At 38.1% G+C, this 21,219-nt stretch overlaps 1 protein-coding gene across 1 annotated transcript in view; it reads right to left on the reverse strand.

The window, feature by feature from the left end:
• The window catches only part of ROCK2 (Rho associated coiled-coil containing protein kinase 2), a 136,926-nt gene extending 117,385 nt beyond the window's left edge, over positions 1–19,541 (reverse strand). Inside the window, exon 1 of the mRNA XM_061210446.1 lies at positions 18,942–19,541. Within this exon, the coding sequence (XP_061066429.1) occupies positions 18,942–19,082 (141 nt within the window). The 5' untranslated portion in view covers positions 19,083–19,541. The remainder of the gene's footprint in view (positions 1–18,941) is intronic.
• Positions 19,542–21,219: the final 1,678 nt, after the last annotated feature.

Here is a 21,219-nt window from a genome sequence, read left to right on the forward strand (position 1 = left end):
AAGGGGTTGAACTAGAACCACTACCATTAAGTTAAGAGCCAACCCTCTCCCTCCCCCACAAAAGGAGGCAGCAAACCTTACATATAAACTACCAGTTGGGAGTCAGACTAACCATTTGATGAAGCTTCCTAAACACATACTAAGTGCTATAGGCTCTGTGCTAGATACTGAAAAGAGACATAAAAATGAATACTATATAACTATATAAGGTGATGGATGTTAGCTAAACTTACTGTGTAATCAGTTTGCAACATATGTAAGTCAAGACATTATGTGTACATCTGAAATTTATGCAGTGCTGTATGTCAATAATATGTCAATAAAAATGAAAGGAAAAGAAATTATCTTTAAAGCATTTATGCCCCATTACCATAAAAACTAGATTTTAGCCCTCATATTGCCAATAAACTGAGATATAAAAGTTAACAAAGAAGGGGCTTCCCTGGTGGCGCAGTGGTTAAGAATCCGCCTGCCAACGCAGGGGACACAGGTTCCAGCCCTGGTCCAGGAAGATGCCACATGCCGCGGAGCAACTAAGCCCGTGCGCCACAACTACTGAGCCTGCACTCTAGAGCCCGTGAGCCACAACTACTGATCCTGTGCTCCAGAGCCCCGCAAGCCACAACTACTGAAGCCCATGCCCCTAGAGCCCGTGCTCCGCAGCAAGAGAAGCCACCGCAATGAGAAGCCCGCACACCGCAACAAAGAGTAGCCCCCGCTTGCCACAACTAGAGAAAGCCTGCACGCAGCAACGAAGACCCAACGCAGCCAAAAATAAATAAATTTATTTATTTATTAAAAATAAAAGAATACTACATGTACTACACCGTCACAACCCTGGAGGAGCTCCTGGTCTGGCATATCATAAGTAAATAATCATAATACAATATGATTAAAATCATTTACAACAGAGATATATACAAAGTATTACGTGCGCAAAGAGGAAGAAAGTCATTGCCTGCGGTTAGAGGAGGGGTAAGTAGGGATTAGAGAAGACCTCACGGAGAAAATAAATTTAATGTGGATCTTAAAGGAGAATTAAAACCCAGAAATGATTAACAGCGGGTACTCAATCTCATTAGTAATCAAATACTGAAATACATATAAAAACAAAAGGTCATAATGGCTTTTTTCGCCTACCAGATTGGCAAATAACATAAAAGGCTGATGTTATTCAGCCTAACAAAGATATGGGAGTACGTGTGTGTATTCTCATCACTATTGGGAGTGCTCAATTTGCTACAGCCTTTAAAAAAGGCAATAGAGATTATTTTGGAATTTTAAACGTGCACACACTTTAACAATTCCATCTCTAGAAATCTACAAAAATATTCACATACATGCACAAAAATATTTATAATGATGTTCACTGCAGCAATGTTTATAATGGAAGAAAATAACCTAAATGTCTATCAATATTGGAATAGTAAAATAAATTATATCAAATCCAGATAATGGAATACTCTACACCATTTAAAAAGAACCAGGTGAATTATAAATTCTGACTGGACGACCTCCAAAATAAATGAAGAAAAAGCAAATACAGAACAACACATATGCTAGAGTTGCATTTTGGTTTTTAAAAAACAACAAATATTTGTATTTTTTTTTAAGTACTTGTAAGCTTTATTTTTTACTTTTTAATTTTTTTAAAGGTTTTTGGAGTGGACCATTTTTAAAGTCTTTGTTGAATTTACTACAATATTACTTCTGGGTTTTTTTTTTATGTTTTGGTTTTTTGGCCGTGAGGCATGTGGGATCTTAGCTCCCTGACCAAGGATCGAACCCGCACCCCTTGCATTGGAGGGCTAAGTCTTAACCAATGGACCGCCAGGGAAGTCCCTGTATGTTTTTTTTAATGCAAGGGGGGAAAATGAAACACCAATATGCTGTTATATTATGCACAGAGAAAGGGAAAGTGATACGCTGATGCGTTAAAAAGTGGTTGTCTCAGAAGACTGAGATCAAAAAGAGAGGGCTAAGAAGAGAACTTACATTTACTTCTATAATTTTTAATTTTTTAGATAGACATGTATTACTTTTGTAGTTAAAAAATGAAGTTTATTTTGTTTTTTTGTAAATTGACAAAAGCAGAGGAGGAGAGAGAGCATTCCAGGTAGAGACAAAAGCTAAGAGTATAAAAAAACATGATATATTCAATTATTGGTGAAAAGATGATTGGTCCTGTTCACTCTCTTCCTTTTCACATCTCTGAAGATAAGCCTCTATCCCCCAAAGCCCATCATCTGTGAGCCATGTCCTGCTATTATGGAGACAGATACATAGGCACCTAAGCATAGAGACCAACCACAAAACAGAGAACAGTCTATGCTGAAGACTCTCTATTCTAAGAAAAAACACTGAAATTAAAAAAATAAATAAAAGTAGATAAAATTCATTTCCTAACTCATAAATGCCACAACAGGGAAAGTGTTTAATGTATCACCATAACAGTGGCTACCACCAGAACTCTCCCCATATTCATTTCAATTATGCCTGGATAGGGACTTCCTTGGCAGTCCAGTGGTTAAGTCTCCGAGCTTCCAATTCAGGGGGTGCGGGTTTGATCCCTGGGAACTAATAAGATCTCAGATGCCACGCGGCGAAGCCAAAAGATTTTTTAAAAAAAAGAAAAAAAAATTATGTCTGGATACCAATTCAGTTTTTCTAGCCTGCAGAAATACAAATTCCAAATTCATGAGGTTGTTAAACGGTTGACAATGGACTTATATAATAAGACCCACCTCTGTTACCAGATCCTAAATCCTCAAATCAGCTCTGAAATTACATGAGCCAAGAAAATCAGTTACTGATTGCAGTGGCCATCAATACAGAATGATCATATACTATTATGCTACCTGTGTATATTTTTCTAGATGATAAATTTATAATTACCCTGGTATACCTAAAGACCAGAATCTATATCAGAGGTAATACAGCATAACATCTGCAATTTACATCTTTCAAACTATACTTCATCGTTGTTCCTAAACTTACCTGTGTTAAGAAACGTAGGCCAGGGGACTTCCCTGGTGGCACAGTGGTTAAGAATCCGCCTGCCAATGCAGGGGACATTGGTTCGAGCCCTGGTCCAGGAAGATCCCACATGACGCAGAGCAACTAAGCCCGTGCGCCACAACTACTCAGCCTGCGCTCTAGAGCCCACGAGCCACAACTACTGAAGCCCGTGCGCCTAGAGCCGGTGCTCAGCAACAAGAGAAGCCACCGCAATGAGAAGCCCACGCACCACGACGAAGAGTAGCTCCCGCTCGCTGCAACTAGAGAAAGCCCACGCGCAGCAATTAAGACCCAACGCAACCAAAATTTAATTAATTAATTAATTTTTTTTAAAAAAGAAATGTAGGCCAAAATTTGCTAAATTCAAGCCACAGTTAAGAACTGTTGGTGCAACCCAAATGCTCCTGTAAACCTTATATAAAGCATAATTAATATTCTTGCAAGTGAATAATGCAATGGTTTAAAAATTCTGTCATGACTCTTCCTCATATATTTATGTCAGGATTTCTGAAATCTTAAACATTACATAAGAACACCAGACTCTGTTTTGATAATTCAATATCATACCTACTGAAAAACAATAAACATCAGTTGGGAAAAAGTGACATTTGCAGTGCAATAAAGTAATCCAAAGAATGCATATAAGCAAATACTCACCCAATGAAATGAATTATCCTCAGTAAATTAAAAAATAAAAATGCCAACCACTTTTCATTCATTAATTTAATACTTTAGAGAACTGAGTATGTGCAAATTAATGTGCTACCTTTTTGGAAAAATCAGGCTAACATCAGGAGACTGATTCTGTATGCACATACCTTTTTGAAGACAGAGACATATAAAACATAGGCTGTGTTACACATAGTTCTGCAACTGCCTGTAAAACAGCTAAAGTTCTGTTCAGTTTACAGAAACTAGCACATATAGTTAGTTTCGCACTGAATTTAATCTTCACCTCTCCTTGAGGTGGACAGATAGAGTCTTGTAAATTATCACTCATGGACAGAAAAATAATTAATGCAACACCTAATTAATTAACACCAGTCTTCTGACTCTAAATCCAGCATTCTCTCCATTATACTACTCTGCTTCTCTTCTAAAAATACGCTTGAAAAGAATCCAGCCATTTCATTTTTTTCCATCTTTACTACCTTAGACCAAAAAAAAAATTCCTAAGGAAAAAATTCATCTGTATTTTCATATATGAATACAGCTTAAACAGTATTCATTTTATGGACTTATTACAATGGAATTTTACTTACAGAAAATAATTTGAAATAAGCAAGTCATTGTTCAGATTTTTTAAACTTTTATTTCACAAATTTGTTTTAACTTGGACCAAACTGAAAAATTCTGTTTACAAGTGAGGACAAAAAGCACAGTAAAACACTATGCCAGGGACTTACATTCTCCATATCATCTTGAAAGACAAAACTTCCTTATGCTAAAATTTACAGCAATCCCCTCTCTACAACTCCCTCCCCCCAAAATCAGTAATTAACTTCTTAAAAATGTAAGTGTTTTACTTGATGACTTCCCTCTGAAGGAAATTTCATAAGCCAATTTTGTACTAGAGTTTCCTTTTATTAGTTCTAAATTTAGTTTTATTTGTATCATCCATCATTTTCCTATTATGGAAATGTCTTAAATGTGGAAAACAAATCTGTTTTCAGTAATGCCTTCAAAATTTGTAATTTTACAGCTTCCCCTTTTATACAAAAATATATGCTTGCAGCAGAAACAGTTTATCAGAACTACCAGTAAAATCCTTTAGTTCAGTTTTCTCATTCTTTTATAATGTAATATCTTGCTTTTGTGACTAAATTTTTCACTAGCCTCAATATAAGATTAACAAAACACATTCATACTCTAATTTTAAATTTTGCAATATATTCCACTTAAGTTACAGTCAGAAATAATGCCTTAAAATTCTTTTAGCATGGATATGGCATAAGGAATCATGAAGTCTCAAATTAAATTGCATTTTGTCAAATATTTAGAAATGCTGACTAAAGCAATAAAATACTGAGGTATATGGAATAGGGATTCTAATCACTAGCTGTAAAATGTTTCTAAATCAGAAAAACACTTCCAATGAAATGTTAGTAAATCACATGTAACAAACTTTTAAAGACAATAGCAGAAGTATATTAAGGCAGTAAAAGAAGGGTCACCCAATTTCAGATGTTTCACATTTGTAGTTATCTTTCTATTTAGCAATCATTTGGAAAGGATGGATATGTCTTAAAAGATAAACTGTCACAAAATTTTAGGGCTTTAAAGATACTCTTACTTATGTATCACCCTAGTCTCATAAATATTAGTTAATTGTGCCTTGGCCACAATTATGCAGTTTTATTAGCCACAAGATAAAATCTACAAAAAGTGAGTTGCTGAAGATTTCAAATACTAAAAAAAAGACAAAAGTCACAACTGCTATTCCTCTAAGAGCTTAACTATTTTGACAAGAATCAATAAATGCAAATTTTAATTTTCAAATTTATGAAATATGCACATACCCCTTAACCACCAAAATTAAAATGGCCTAAGAACAGGAAATCTGATATACAAATACTTTAGTGAATGAAAAATATGGATATCTTCCACTGCCTATGAATCATCTGGATATCTCTAATTTTAAATGAAGTGAAGAGAAATAATTGCAAACAATGTACACTTTTAAAAAATCTAAACACTAACATGTTAATAAGATGACTATTAATGTAACCAATGACTTGAAGGCTGCTTTGAAAATAAAATTTCAAAATAGTTTAATATAAGGGTTTTGAATATTTTACAATATTTTTTTGCTTGCTTGTAAAGAGACCACAAAATAATTTTTGAATGATTTTATTATTTTTTTCAACACAGATAACAATCACAGACATAAACCATCCTGCTTTAGGTGCTAGTCTCTGAAGGACCATACATTTCTAGTGAAATTCTTCTTCCTAAATTAAATCAACTGTCAGGGAATAAAAAGACTGTCACTATTTTCCCATCGTCATTTGTTAAATGTAAAACATCAGAAGTATATATTTCGAGGACAGTAAGTCTCTGTAGACTATATTTCCCACTGAAGGGTAAGATGTAATGATAACATTTCTACATTGAAATTTGTATTGTGTATATTTTACCACAATAAAATTTTTTTCATTTCTATTTGGTGTATCTTGTCTGATTCTCCCTTCATAAAACCTCAGCAAGTTAAATTTTCTTCTAAAATGAGAAAAAGAAAAGCCTTGGTCTGATTCCTATGGAGCTCTAAAAAAAGATATACAATGTGATGACACTTGATATTTCAGAAAATCTGGCATCCCTCCATATGCCAGCGTTTCCCACATATACAATTCTGTGTGCCAGAGATCTCAACCATTTGATTTTGGCTTTTTTCAATCAGTATAAGAAGCAACACACAGTGTTTCTCAAACTCTGACCTGCAGATTACCTAAATCAGAATCAACTGAGATGGGACTTCCCTGGTGGCGCAGAGCTTAAGAATCCACCTGACAATGCAGCGGACACGGGTTCGAGCCCTGGTCTAGGAAGATCCCACATGCCGCGGAGCAACTAAGCCCGTGCGCCACAGCTACTGAGCCTGCGCTCTAGAGCCCTGGAGCCACAACTACTGAGCCCGCTTGCCTAGAGCCCATGCTCCACAACAAGAGAAGCCACCACAATGAGAAGCCCGCGCACCACAACGAAGAGTAGCCTCCGCTCGCCACAACTAAAGAAAGCCCATGCACAGCAACAAAGACCCAACACAGCCAAAAACAATTAATTAATTAATTTTTTTTAAAAAAAGAATCAACTGACATGCTTGTTTAAATGCAAATTCCTGGCCCCACTACAGACAATCTAAATCACAAGATCTGACACCATTTCCACCAAGCACCCTAGCTGTGATTCTGGCTTTCATCAGGTAATTCTGACTTTCTGGCTTCATTCAAGCCTCTCTGAGCCACAAATATAAAAGAAGAAAAAAAAAAATCCTCCTTTTCTCAGATACGTTTTGGACCCAATGGCCCCTCTGCCAATCTTTGAATACTGCAGCTCTCAGCTCAGTGGTTCCCACATTTTCCTGAACTTGAGAATCAGATGTGGAACTTTTAAATCTCCCGATCCCCAGGTCACACCACATACCAATTATATTGGAATGGGTGAGGGTGGATTCCAGGCATCAATACTTCTAAAAATCTCTAGTTGAGTCCTATGTATAACGAGGTTTGAAAACTACTGCCTTAGCCATTGGCTTTAGCAGATATAGATTAGAAAAATCTTAACTAAAAGGACCTCTAAGAGCTAAGACATAAACTGTATTGGTATTAAATTAAGTTTTTAAATTTCCAGATACATGAATATATTTTCCCTTTTTATTTTAATCCAGTAGGGAAATTTTTTCAATGCATTTATTAAATTAAAGCTTAAGATTACCTTTTTGAAAGAATGTAAAACAAAAAAAAATTGTTTCACGTTGAATGCAACTAATGTAGGATCATACCACGCATTTAAAGTTCAGAGAAAAAATTCGTCATTATTTCATTTGCATACTAATTTCAGTGATTATATTTTGGGAAATATAATCATGGAAAAGCCAGTACAAAAATTCAAAGTCTGTGTTTTAGATATTTAAAAGCAACTCCAAATATTCTGGTGACTCCAAATGTTTCTAAATTTAGAATAGATGGAATATTGTTATTAACATTAATACTACATTTTGCATTATCTCTTTTCCCAATTTCTGACTTGGCATATCATTTCCCTGAAAGAAAATCGCAATCTTGATATCTTTTCCTCTATTCTTTACTAATTCCCATAGATGCTGGTTATATGACCTGTTAGCAGCACTTGATGAAATCTAATGGTCCATGAAGAAAAATTTTTTTTTAATTTTGATTCTTTTAACAAAGGGACACTAGTCAACCATAATACACCATTATTAACCATTCAACTTCAACCTGAACTTTATCCACTCTGTAACACAATAAAATATGGCCCTATTTATTCAATGCACAAAAGTCTAAAGTGCCACAAACTCTAACTCTATAATAAGTTATCCCCAAAAGGTAAAGCATTTTTCAAAATCATACTAATGTTCAGACATATAATACTTTAAATACTTTTACAGGGTTTCAACATACAAAAACACATTTCACTACACCTTGCAGGCCTCAAAGTGCATGACAACTGTGCTGGTGCACTTTCCTTGTAGAAAAATAAATATCACTATGACCAAAAATTTTTTTAATTCATCTTTAATATATTAAAGCATCTTGAATATTAAAAGAATTATTTCCTAAATTTTCCGTTCAATGCTCAAAAAAAGTCCCACGTGTGGTTATCTTTAATGAAAACTAAAAAAAAAAAAAAAAAAATACAATCATCTAAACTAAAGCTAAAGGGAAAACTTCAATTTCAATAAGCACACTTTTATGACTTCTAAAGGAATCATACTGAAATACAAGGTGAAACAGTAGGGTCATATCCTGATACAGAATGCACAAATAAGGCAGTTACTGTTATATCTGAAAAGAATACTATTTTGGTTACGTTCCAAAACTTTGCACATAATGTAATCCCCAAAATCAATATCCAATGCCACCTACAAACAAGAAGAACATTTTTTTCGTTGTTAAATTCAGGTGGGTACTCAAAGAATAAACCAAAAGACGAGCGTAATATACAGCGTTTTAAATACCAATAGTTATCCACCCTCAAAGGAACCAAGTTACTAAATTGATACGAAGAATTGTTGCCTGATCTTCATGTAAAACAGAAAAGTATAAAGATGAATGTTGAGTCAACAAGAGAGAAATAAGCTTACTTCAAGATGCTCAAAATAATGAAAAAAGAAAAGATGAGCACAAAGCAGAATGGAGAAACATTTAAAGGCCATATGTGTCAGAAGTACTTCAACTTTAGCTTAGGAATAACCCAACTAGTAGAGACTCTACTGCCATTACTGCGGGCCTACACAGCTCACCAAGGCTCATACATTACTTGGAAGAAAAAGGTACCATAACAAGGTTTTAAAAAAAAAAAAAGGCCTAGTATTAATTAGGAGGCACTAGTGGAGACACTAGCGGAGGCACTAGTCAGTAGGATAATTCCACCTACAAAGGGCTGTGATCTGTATTTATTCACATTCTATTTTTAAACATCGGAATTCGCCCGTAGCATACAAAATTTAAAAACTTTTATATACCACATTCATGGTATATTAGTAAAATACCAAAAGAACAAGCAAAATTGACAAGCACATGAAATAGTGTTCAGTCTCATGTGTCATTAGCAACATGCACTACAATGGCTATAATCACAAAGACAGACCACACCAAGTGTTCTCTGAGGATGTAGAGAAATTGGAACCCTCATACACTGCTGGTGGGAATGTAAAATGGTGCAGCCACTTTGGAAAACATTTTGTTCACTTCTTAAAAGTTAAGCATAAGCTTACCATATGACCCAGCAATCCCACTCCTTGCAATCTAGCCAAGAGAAATAAAAACATTAAGGTAATTTCATAAACAAAATGTGGTATATCTATACAATGGAATATTATTCAGCAATTTAAAAGAACAAGATATTGATATATGCTAAAACGTAGATGAACCTCAAAAACATTATGCCAGGTGAAAGAAGCCAGAACAAATGAATGCATACCGTGTCATTCTACTTGTATGGAATTTCCAGAAAAGAAAAATTTATAGAAACAGAACAGAATCAGTGGTTGGCTGGGGCTGGGGCTAGTAATCAGAATGCCTGATAATATCTGAAAAGTTTTCAAAACAGTCATTCATAGTGACTTGTAATAACACTCTTGAATCCTGATCAAAATCTCTCATGCCCTTTGGCTTTGTTTTTAATTTTGTTAAACGAATATTGCCCTACCATTAATCACAGCCAACATGCCACTTTAAGGAATTTCACCCTGCGAACACACCACCAGCATTTCATTTGCCCTTACTCGTGAAACACTGTTTCAACACAGGCATCACCTAGGTACGTAAGAAGGAACTGGATATGTTTAACCAGAAGAAAAGTTAGGGGGTAGAGAGAACAGAAGACACATGATAAATGATAAAGGTTGTTCAGTCCACACGAGCTGTTTTTACTTCACCTAAAACACTGAATAAAAGTAGCTTAAGTACTTTCCAAGACAAACTGCTTCAGCACAATCCAGAAAATATTCAAATCACAATTCACTTTCCTGCTTGACTTCCAATTAATTCTACCACCCAAACCTTCCAATTAATTCTACCACCCATATCCTCTCTGCATATACACGTGTTTACTTATCTTCCTTCCCATAGGTAGATAAGAAATAAGTGACAAGGACATATACCAAAATTTTTACTTCGGGAATACTTTAGTATCTCTTCAAGCAGGGATATATTTCTACAGTTTATCACTCCTGTTACTTAAAAAAGAATTATTTGTTAGTTATTCAACAAATATTTACAAGACGTATCAAGAGGAAGTCAAAAAAGACCCAGGTCCTAAAAGAGCTTGTATTCTGTCCATTAAATAAACTCAAAAGCCAAGAAGTACATAAGACAAAACTTGGTATCTTAAGCATTCCTCATCACAAACATCCAGGTAATTAAGATAATGCCAACGCTGCTCTGCTCCATTTCTATCTAAATAAAGTAATAGGAGGCTCTGCTATTCATTTCCATGGCATAAAAAATAACCCCAACAATGAAATGTTAAAAATTAGTTCCAGGTCTATAATCTCTTGAAAATGAAGAAAATTTCTATCAGTTGCTTTATAACTTAAATAGTCTGAAACTCTTTTAGAGAATAAAAGAAATTAGACACTGAGTACTAAGTGATCAGTTAACTATAACCAAAAAAAAAATTATAGAGCACTTCAGGTATCAGACCTGAAAAACCCACACCTTACCAAAATGAAGCAACAAACCATATAATCATTCTTGGACTTAGAAACATTCCCCAAAAGATTATCAATGATGAACCAAAAGTGAACCTCAATATTTCCTTTTTCTCTGTCTCTGTCGGTCTCTGTCTCTCTCTGTCTCTCTCTCACACACACACACACACACATACACACACAGAAATGCTAAACCCAAATGCTTTCTAAAAAGATAAGTGAGGGTCATCTGGGACACTGACATGCAGAATTTACAAATATATGTCTGTAATTTAATCATACTTTAAAGGAAAAAAAAAAGTACAGATGATACAGATGAGAGGAAAGGAGAATGACTCCAATCAAGGATAAAGTGAGAAGAGACAGTTTTAGTAGAGTCCCAAATGCCACCACGATTTCACATCAATTTAAATATTAGGGACTTCCCTGGTGGCGCAATGGATGAGACTCCGTGCTCCCAATGCAGGGGGCCCAGGTTCGATCCCTGGTCAGGGAACGAGATCCCAAATGCACGTTGCAACTAAGAGTTCGCATGCCACATCTAAGGGACTGGCGAGCCACAACTAGGGAGCCCGCCTGCCAGTGCTACTAAGACGTGGTGCAACCAAATAAATAAATAAATATTTAAAATAAATAAATATTAAGCTCTATAAAATAAGCTTAAGCTACCAATGAAAATGTTATTTTGTGGTTTTCTTCCCCCCAAAGGCTATATTGTAATAAGCTGCTCTCAGTCATCCACATTCCCTTTACCAGTAACCCTTATCACTAACAGCTCATATTTATATATTTTTGGAATATATATATATATATATATAAAAGCACAGAATAGGATTTTAAGTATAGTTGTAAAGTTGTAATTTCCATGAAGAAACTCAAGAAGCTCAAGTGGAGACCAAACCTATAATCGTTACCCTCTCTATTCCCCCAAGCACCACTCTCCAAACAAAGTTATATGACAATACAGAAATATAAACAGAGGCTCCCAATTAATATTTTGGGAACTCTAGTGCTGATACTTAGACAAATCTCCTGATGAAATCTTTGTACCCCTACTTCATAGTTTCCATCAGAATTCCAAGTGAAATAAAAGTAACATTAAAAATAAAACCATTAGAGTACTAAAAGAAAATTCAGGTCTATGATATCATAATCTTGATAATGGAGAATGTCCTAAGCATGACATCTAAGCCAGAAATCACTCTACAGTGAGAAGACTAATAAATTTGACTACATAAAAGCTTCTATTATTCATTAAGTGTTAAAAACAACAATGACAAAGCACATATACAGTGTAATTTTACTTCTTTTACATTTTAATTTCTTCAGACAGATATTTACACCAAAATGTTAAACAGTGGTTATCTCTATGTGAGGAGACTATGTAGAAGGGTCACTTGCATTTATACCTTTCTTTATTCTCTAAATTTTCTACAATAAGAACATATTATTTTTATAATTTAAAAAATAACAAATCTTTCTTCACTTCAAACAATAAAATCTATGTTTCCCTGTCTCAACCATGGTTGCCTGCCCATTTCCTTCAGGTAAAATGATATAAATTAAAAATTAAAAAATTAAAAAAGAATTAAGACTTGATGTAGTTACTAAGGTGATAAAAAAGCAAATAAAAAGTGCACCTATCAGTTAATTGATTTTCGACAAAGGTGCCAAGCAAGGCAATCCAACGAGAAAAGAAAAATATTTTTTTGAAAACTGGTGCTGGTGACTATAGTTAATGATACTGTATAGTAGACCCTAAAGTTGCTAAGAGAGTAGATCTTAAATATTCTCAACACAACAACAACAGCATGGTAATTATGAGAGGTAAAGGGTGTGTTAACTAACCTTACTGTGGTGAACAGTTGGCAATACATGTGTATCAACTGTCAATGTTAAATGTCAATAATATCTCAATAAACCTAGGAAAAAATGGTGTTCAATAGTCTAAATAACTGGATTTGGGGAATATGAGGGAAAGAAATGAACCCTGACCCCAAACTCACACCACACACTAAAACTGGCTTAACACATATCCTAGACCTAAAAGTAAAACTATAAAGCTTCTAAAAGAAAGGAAAGGAAAATTTCTTGTGACATGGGGATAGGCAACAGTCTCTTAGGTAGAAAAAGCAATAACCATGAAAAAATGTGATTAAAGAAATAGACACGCCACATATTTGACAAAGAACTGGTATCTAGGATATATAAAGAGCTTGTACAGCTCAAAAAGAAAGAACACAATTTTTTCAAATGGGCAAAAGATCTGAACAGATGCTTCACAAAAGAAGATATACAAATGGCCAGTTAAGTGCATAAAAAAGTACCTCATTCGTCATCAGAGAAATGCAAACTAAAGCCACAATGAAATACTACTACCCGCCCACAGAATGGCTAAAATTTAAGACGCAGTGTTGGAGAGGAACTGGAACTCTCCTAGGTTGCCATGTTAATGTAAAATGTTATAACCATTTTGGGAAGAGGTCTGACATTTTTCTAAAAAAACTAAACATACACCTACCCTAAGACCTAGTAATTCCACTACTAGGTAGGTATTTAACTCAAGAGAAATGAAAATATGTCCTCACAAAGGCTTACTACAAGATTGTTCACAGCAAAGTTTATTAAGAGCCGAAGTATATATACAAAATAGCCAAAACCTGAAAACAGCCCAGGCATCCATTAACAGAAGATGCCTAATGAATTGTGGTTTATACGCATAATGGAACACTAGTTAGCAATAAAAAAGGAACTGCTGATACACAAAATAACATGAATTAGTCTCAAAAACTATGCTGAACTAAAGAAGCCAGATATAAAAGAGTACATACTATATAGGATTCCATTTATATGAAGTTCTAGAAAAGGTGAAAGTAATCTTTAGTTACACCCCCCAAAAAAAATCAGAAGAGCGACTGACTCCAAGAGAATGGGGTGTAGAATTAGCTGAAAAGGCATATGAGGGAGATTTCTAGGTTGATTAAGAGTGTCCTATATCTCAATAAGGATTTGCATTACACGGGTGTGTGCATTTGTCAGAACTCATCAATGTGATACTTAAGATTTGTGTATCATTGTATGTAAATTTAATCTTTAAAGAAAAAAACTCTACTTAATGAAATGCATGCTTAAGTGTTTAATGGAGAAGTGTACCACATCTGCAACTTACTTTAAATGAATCAAAAACAAAAGATGTATTGACAGATGAATGAAGAGATGGCTAGATATAATAAAGCAAATATAGCAAGCTATTAATTAGGTGATGAGTATATGGATGTTTATTATCAATTCTTTCAATTTCACTATACTTTGAAATTTTCCATAGTAAAACGCTGGGGGAAAACTTAAACCCTACCTTGTTAAGTTGAACATAGAATATATTAAAACCCAACAATTCCACTCCTCGATATATATCCTAGCCTATAGAAACTTCACATGGGCTCCAAGAATGATCACAACACTTTCCATGATAGCAAAAAAATGAAAAATAATCTAAATATCCATCAAGTAGATTGAAGCAATATATTATGGTTTATGGTATGAGTGAAAATTAATAAACCACAATGTGAGTAATTTTGAGTGAAAAAGCAAGTCACAAAAGAATATATACAGATGTTAACCCTTTATAAAGTTAAAAGAAAAACTAAACAATATTGTTTAGGAATACATACTAATGTGGTAATCTATGAAATAAAGCAAGGAAATGATTAAAAAAAAAAAAAAAAAAGGTCCAGGTAGCAGATGAGAGAGGATGAAGGAAGACTAAATTCAGCAGCAGCAGAATACAGGTAACTTCAATAGGTTAGTGTTCTATTCATTAACTTGAGCAGTGATTTCAGGAATGCTTGCTTTTTATGCTTCATAATTCATATCTGCATGCTATATTCTCTTAGTATGTTTAGAATACTTCAGAATTTGAAATGGGAAAAGAGAGCTATCTGATCAGGACTCAACCAAAACAACGACAACAACAACAACTTAGGCTTCAAGATAATTATCCACTATTTCTTTACAACTATTTAAGGTGTATATAAGTCAATATTTCCTTACTTAGTCTATGTTGGCCTTACCGTGGGGCAAGATGTTTCCAAATTCAGAGTTTTTTGGATTTTCGAATAGTAATAAAGTACATATACTATATACAGTATATTCCCGAAAACCCTCTGGAGAGTCTGAGGTAGCACCCCGAAATCAAACACTAATATTTCTCCAGGGAAAGCTATTACTATTTACACCAAGAGAGATGACTCGCCTAAAATACTGTAACATCAGATCAGGTCAGATGTTACATCAAATAAGTTTTACCAAAAACTAGGTTTTCAGAGCTCTTTATGTATCAGAACTGTGGGGGAGGGACTGTGGACCTGTACTTTCAAAGGGGTTCAACTTCACCTAACTAGTAAATTCTATACATTACTTTTTTCAACTTCTCTAGCTAATTCATTTTCTTTAAAGATTTCCTGACCATCAAAATGCAAGTTTCAAAGTAATATAATCCCATTTATGCTATAAATGCCCAACATTTATTTCACAAAAGAACAACACATATAAAACCTTCTTTATTCAATTTTTATTCTATTTCACTTTTGTATCTTTATCATATTCACACTTGTTATATAGTGGGGGAAAAATGCACATACAATTTTATTTTAAATAAGCAAATAACCATCACCAAGCTGAAAATCTTAGCACTGTGATAAGAAATATTTTCACATAGTTTACAGGTATAATAAAATCAAAGTGTTTTGTATTCTAAGTGGCTGAAAATCATAAGTAAATTTTTAATCACCTTTCCCCATCAACACCAGCCTTATGGAACAGTTTACCCAAGCCTGAATCCCACAAGTTATAACAATCATTTACTCTCCTAAAAAAATAAATCAAAACACAAAAGCACAGACCTTTAGAAAGACATCTCTCCATCATAACACTAAAGGACAATTCTTTTTACCATAACATTTGGGTAAGCAGTATCAGAAGCTTAGTCTTGACAACAAAGCATGGGTATTTACCCCAAAGTCTCAAACACTGCAAAAGCACACTACTGACAATCCTTCCCTCCAAAAAAAAAAAAAAAAGTATTACAGAAGCAAATCTCTCTCAAAACTCTATTTTTAAATAATACCAAGCAACTCACAATCTGCAACCACAAAGGGATATATTCTCTTCAGATTAATCTTAAGGACCCATATAAAGCCTCCATAAAACGAGCTGATGCAGAGAAAAAAAGACAATTTAGTCTCTATACGGACAGTCTTGGAATCCAGTTCTAGGTATGCCTGATGATTGCTAGCACTTTTCTGATGGCAAATTCAAAAGATAATGCTACTCATTCAGAATTTTATAGCAAGAAATAGTTGCCAATAAAACCTTTTCCTTTTCAAAGGAAATATAAAGCACTTACCTAAAAATATGCTAAATGCACACAGAAGTGAGCTAAATTTAACGAGCACTACTATGTACCAAGCATTGAGCTAAGCACTTTACATGTTATATAATATTTTTTCCAACAAAAAGTTTTACCTTCTAGGCCTAGCCTACAGTACCCATATAGTAACTATTATACAGTAATTTCTGGTATACTTCATCTTCTTACTTTTGTCATCTTAGGCAGTATACAATTTTAAATGGTACTTTCTAAGCTCCTGAATAAGTAACTAAGATTAGTGACTGTGTTTTTATCAGATTATATTACTTTAAATTTTCTCTGTTAAAGGAAAAATATTTTCTATAATAAAACCAAAAGAAATGCCATTCGCAGTAAAACAATGATCAATTGTGACATGAAGGCTAAAGGGTAAGGTTTCAAATCTTTAAAGTGATCTGCACCATTATTTCAGGAAATATGTTTTTATAACACTCTTTTAAAAATTAATTCTTGGAATTTCTGTCTGGAAAGATGAAAAAGCCCTGGAGATGGCTAGCGGTGATACTTGCACAATAATGTGAATGTAATCAATGCCACTGAACTGTACACTTAAAAATGGTTAAAACAGTAAATTTTATGTTATGTACACGTTACCACAATTTTAAAAATTAATTCGTTCTACTACTTGATACAGTGAAATACACATGATTTTAAAGCTAACTTACTATAACATGGTTTAGAAAAAATCTTCAGTTCATCATTTTGCAATAGAAAACACCAGCAACCTCAAAGAGTAAAGGACAATTTTTGGCCTGATAAGATTTACTGCAACTCAGAACCATAACAGTTAATCAGCTAAAAACAGCAAAAACAAAATCCGTCCAGTCAGCAGCATCTGATGGCATACCAGTAGTATGTTACCTTAATAAAGGTGTAAAGTGTCTTGGCGGTATTAGGCACTCAATAAATGAATGGACCAGATTGTTTACTGAGCATGTGTAATGTTTCCTTTTTTAAAAACAGCCTTCATTTTAATAATTTAGAAAACACTTTAATAAAAAAGAATGTATGCTCATTACCATGTATAAATAGCTTAGGCTCAAGCTCATAATAACCCTAATAATTATGATGAACATCAGTAAAGACCCAAGAGATGAAAGTGAAGTGTAAAAAATTTCTATCTGAGGTTGAATATGAACTTGATGAATACTTGAGATTTGCTGTACTATTTTTAACTGAACTCTCTGGCCTTAGGTCAAAGTTTTGCTAGCAAAATACCAAAGCGAAAATGCTGGGAGTGAAGCCCAGAGTCTCTGCTTTGGCCTTGGAAAAGCTATGCCCTTCATGCAACCAATCCTATCCCCAACTGAAGACTTCTAAACACTATTCATAGTGCCATGCTCCCATGAAAACATATGAACAACCCACTAATATGAAAATCGGGAAAAGGAAATGTCAAACGCGTCTTACAGAGTACAGAACATCACTACATTCTGTGCATTGTACAGAAAGACACTCTTTAGTCAGTTCCTGCACTTCAGCCAAACGGTACTGAGTCACTCTGCAAATGATTCCAGAAACCTCAAAGGATAACCAACAGCTTCTGAAGGAAAGTCAGTCAGTCACTGGAAAGGGAGGAGACAGTTTTTCTCATCATACAGTCAATAGATTTCTCCTGTCAGGGAGTAGAGCTGAACAGGAGTTCTGGAAGGGAGTATCTGAAGGATCCAAGGGTCATCTACCTGAATTCTAGCTGTCCAGGGTTAATTTAACATCCAGCGCATCTTTTTCGCTTTCTTCTCCTCTCCAGGGTAAAAACCCACACCCCCTTTTCCCATAAATGCATCTCTACTGCCTACTAATCAAAGAGTCTGTGAAATACAACAGTCTATCCTAACAAAAACAAGAAATAAACAAGCATTCTACAGTGCGTTTCTGATCTGTAAATCATGTCCCTTTCTTAAACAAAGCCAACTAGCAGACGTTACGTGGCTATCAATTTGGATTTCAAAGGCCATCTCAGGAAAGAGATACAATGAAAAGGAGAGATTGATTCCATTCTACAATTCAGATGGATTCTTTAGCTCTGGTGCAATAATCTCGTAAATTAAATTTACATAAATTAAAATGCACTAAATTGCAACTAGCAACGTTCAAACACAACTGAAAACAGGAAAACCTTAGCTGTGTGTTTCAAGATTTCAGACTGAACTCTTTGTCCTGTACCCCAGGTGGGTACTGCCCATAGCGACAGCCCCAGGTTTCTCGCTTCCTCGGACTCACGTCCCCACGCAGCATGACGCTCTGCAAACGGGCTAGCCTGGTGCCTGAAGGACAGCGTACCTTCCACCCTACCTCCCCAAACCCCCAGGGCAGGCGGGAAGGAGAAGAGGGGTGCTTCCTCCCAGAGCTCCAAGAAAGGGCCAGCCGGGGATGACACCGGCTCCAGGAGACAGAAGGGAAGAATCAAAGGTGGGTCTCTACTCCCGGAACTTAGTCGCAGAAATGTTTGGTCTCCGACCCGGGCCCCGGCTGCCGGAAGCTGGGCGGGGTGGGGCGAGACCTCCCCCCACCGACGGGTGGGCACGGAGGGGTGGGCAGTCGGGGGAATCGGCGGTGTGAGCGGTTAGCAGAGAGGGCTCCCGGGCCCCGGCCACCTACCAGCAAGCTCTCCACGTTGATGGGCGACCGAGGGTCTCGGATGAGCGCCTCCAGCTTCCTCTGGCGGCTCACGCCCGCGCCGTCCCCCGACACGGCCTCGGGGGCGCCGGGCATCTTTCCCGTCGGCGGGGGCCGGCTCATGCCGCCGCCACCGCCGGGCCCGCACCCCGCTCCCCGCGCTCCGGCCCGGCCGCCTCGGGGCCTAGCGCCGCCCTCGAACCGCCGGCTCCGGCCGGGGCTCCGCCCGGGCCCACCGCCCGCCTCGAGCTCCGGTTTCGGGTCTCAGCGCCCCGGGACCTGGGGGTGTCGGAGAGGCCGGCCAGGCCCGGCCGAGAACGGCGAGGAACAGACGGCGTCCCCGCCCCTCAGTCAGATTCGCGCCGCCCGGTCCGTTCCTCCGCCGCGAGCTCCCTCAGGACCCCGAGGGCGGGAGCGGGGAAGTGGCGCCGCCACCGCCGGGCCGGGACTGTCCCGCCCTCTGGGGCTCGGGGAAGCTGAAGCCCAGGCTCCGACAACTACGGCCGCCCCCAGCCCGCTCCCATGACCGCCGTCGGCAGCCTCAGTCCCACAAGCCCGCGCCCCTCACACACTCCCGCGCGGCGCCTGTCTACGGCCGCGCGCAGCCGCTACCCACAAGCCCCTCGGCCCGCGGCTGCCGGCGCGCCCCCGCTCGCCCCGCCCCGCCCCCGCGCGCGCGCGCGCGCGCCACCCCCCCCGCCCGCCGGCCTCCGCCTCCTCTCGCCCCTTTCCTCGTTTTTTATCGTTTCCTCCTGTCTGCTTGGCTTCGCATTTCTCCTTTTTGAGTCTCTTTTCTTCTCCGCTTCCTCCTCCCCCTTTTTGAGTTCTCAGAGGGTAAATGGCTGGGCGCGCGGTCACCGCCTCACTTGACCCGCGAGCTCCAGCTGGGGGAGGGGAGGGCACGCCGGGGGCTCCGGTCGGCCCGCGGCTCCGCTCCCGCCTGACTCTGCCCGGGCGGACGACCCCGCGGACTCGGAGGCCCACCCCCACCGCCCCGACCCGGCCCAGCCCGGCCCGGCCGCACCCGGCGCGGGGCCGGGGGGGTGGGGGGTGGCGGGCGGCTTGTAGTGGGGGGATGGGTCGGTCCGCGCCCCCCCGCCTCCGCCCGGCCCCAGCTGACTCAGCGCGCAGCTATGCGGGCCTTGCATCACCCGCGCCAAAATAATAGCGACCGCCACTCGCTGCCTTCGCCTGCAGAGCTCTGCGCTTGCAGGGGGCCTGTCTGGGCCACGAAGATTTTAGTGGAAAGGCCGGGAGGGTGTGCCTTGGGAATCGGAAACTGGAAGAGGACGGGCGGTTGGAATCCAAGTCCTGGGGCAAGAGGGCCTGGAAGAGCTGCTTCTGTCCCCAGGGCAGGAGTCCTGGACTCCCGGAAGACTTTCTGCGCATCCCTAACAGTCGCCTTCCCAGCTGGGCTTCAACACCAACCCTGAAGAGAACAAGAGGGCGATAGAAAAATGCTTTTCCTCCGCAGACCTTCTCGAGGTCTTTGCCTTTTGGGGGGGCGGAAGAGGGGCGGTCATAGGGGCCGCTCGTCCACATTCCTGCCTCTCGCGGCCCTTGCCATTGGTCAGATCCACCCAGGGCGCAATCTGAAAAGTATGTGCCAAGAGCTGTAAAACTGTTCATTGAGCCCCTTTGACCCAGTAAACCCATTTAAGGAAGTACATTTCTAAGGAAATGATCCAAAGGGGGGGTGGGGGGAGAACTTGCATAAAGATGTTTATAGCAGGGCTATTCAGAATGTTCATAATGACCAAAACCTGGGAATGGACCCAATTGTCCAACAATTGGGGAATAATCCAAACAAGTTCTGTCACATTAACAGAAGGAATCCTGGCAGGTATGCAGGATTCAAGTCCACGTCAAATTTTGGCAAGTACATGAAAAGATGTATTGGAAATAAGGTTGAATAAACAACGAGGACAAAAATTAGTTTGTACACACTACTCAAAACTATGTAAAATGAGTAGCTGTAAGAACAAGAGGTGAATACAGTTGTTTTTAAGTGAATGGGATTTTTATTTTTCCTTGATGATGCTTAAGAGAACATTTCAATGTCAAAAACTGAAAAACTGTCATAAGATAGATGGGCCACTCCAAAAATCTACACTGATAATCCATTAAGTAGTAAAAATCTTAAGAACCTTTTTCACCGGCATGTCAGAGAGAAGCCCATAAAAGGGCAACATAGTTCCAAAGGCCTAACCTTATAAAAGTAACATTTCAATTCAGTGAGTTTTCCAGGAGTCTCATCATT

This window comes from Eubalaena glacialis, chromosome 14 (genome assembly GCF_028564815.1).
Source record: "Eubalaena glacialis isolate mEubGla1 chromosome 14, mEubGla1.1.hap2.+ XY, whole genome shotgun sequence".
In the NCBI taxonomy this organism is placed as follows: domain Eukaryota; kingdom Metazoa; phylum Chordata; class Mammalia; order Artiodactyla; family Balaenidae; genus Eubalaena; species Eubalaena glacialis.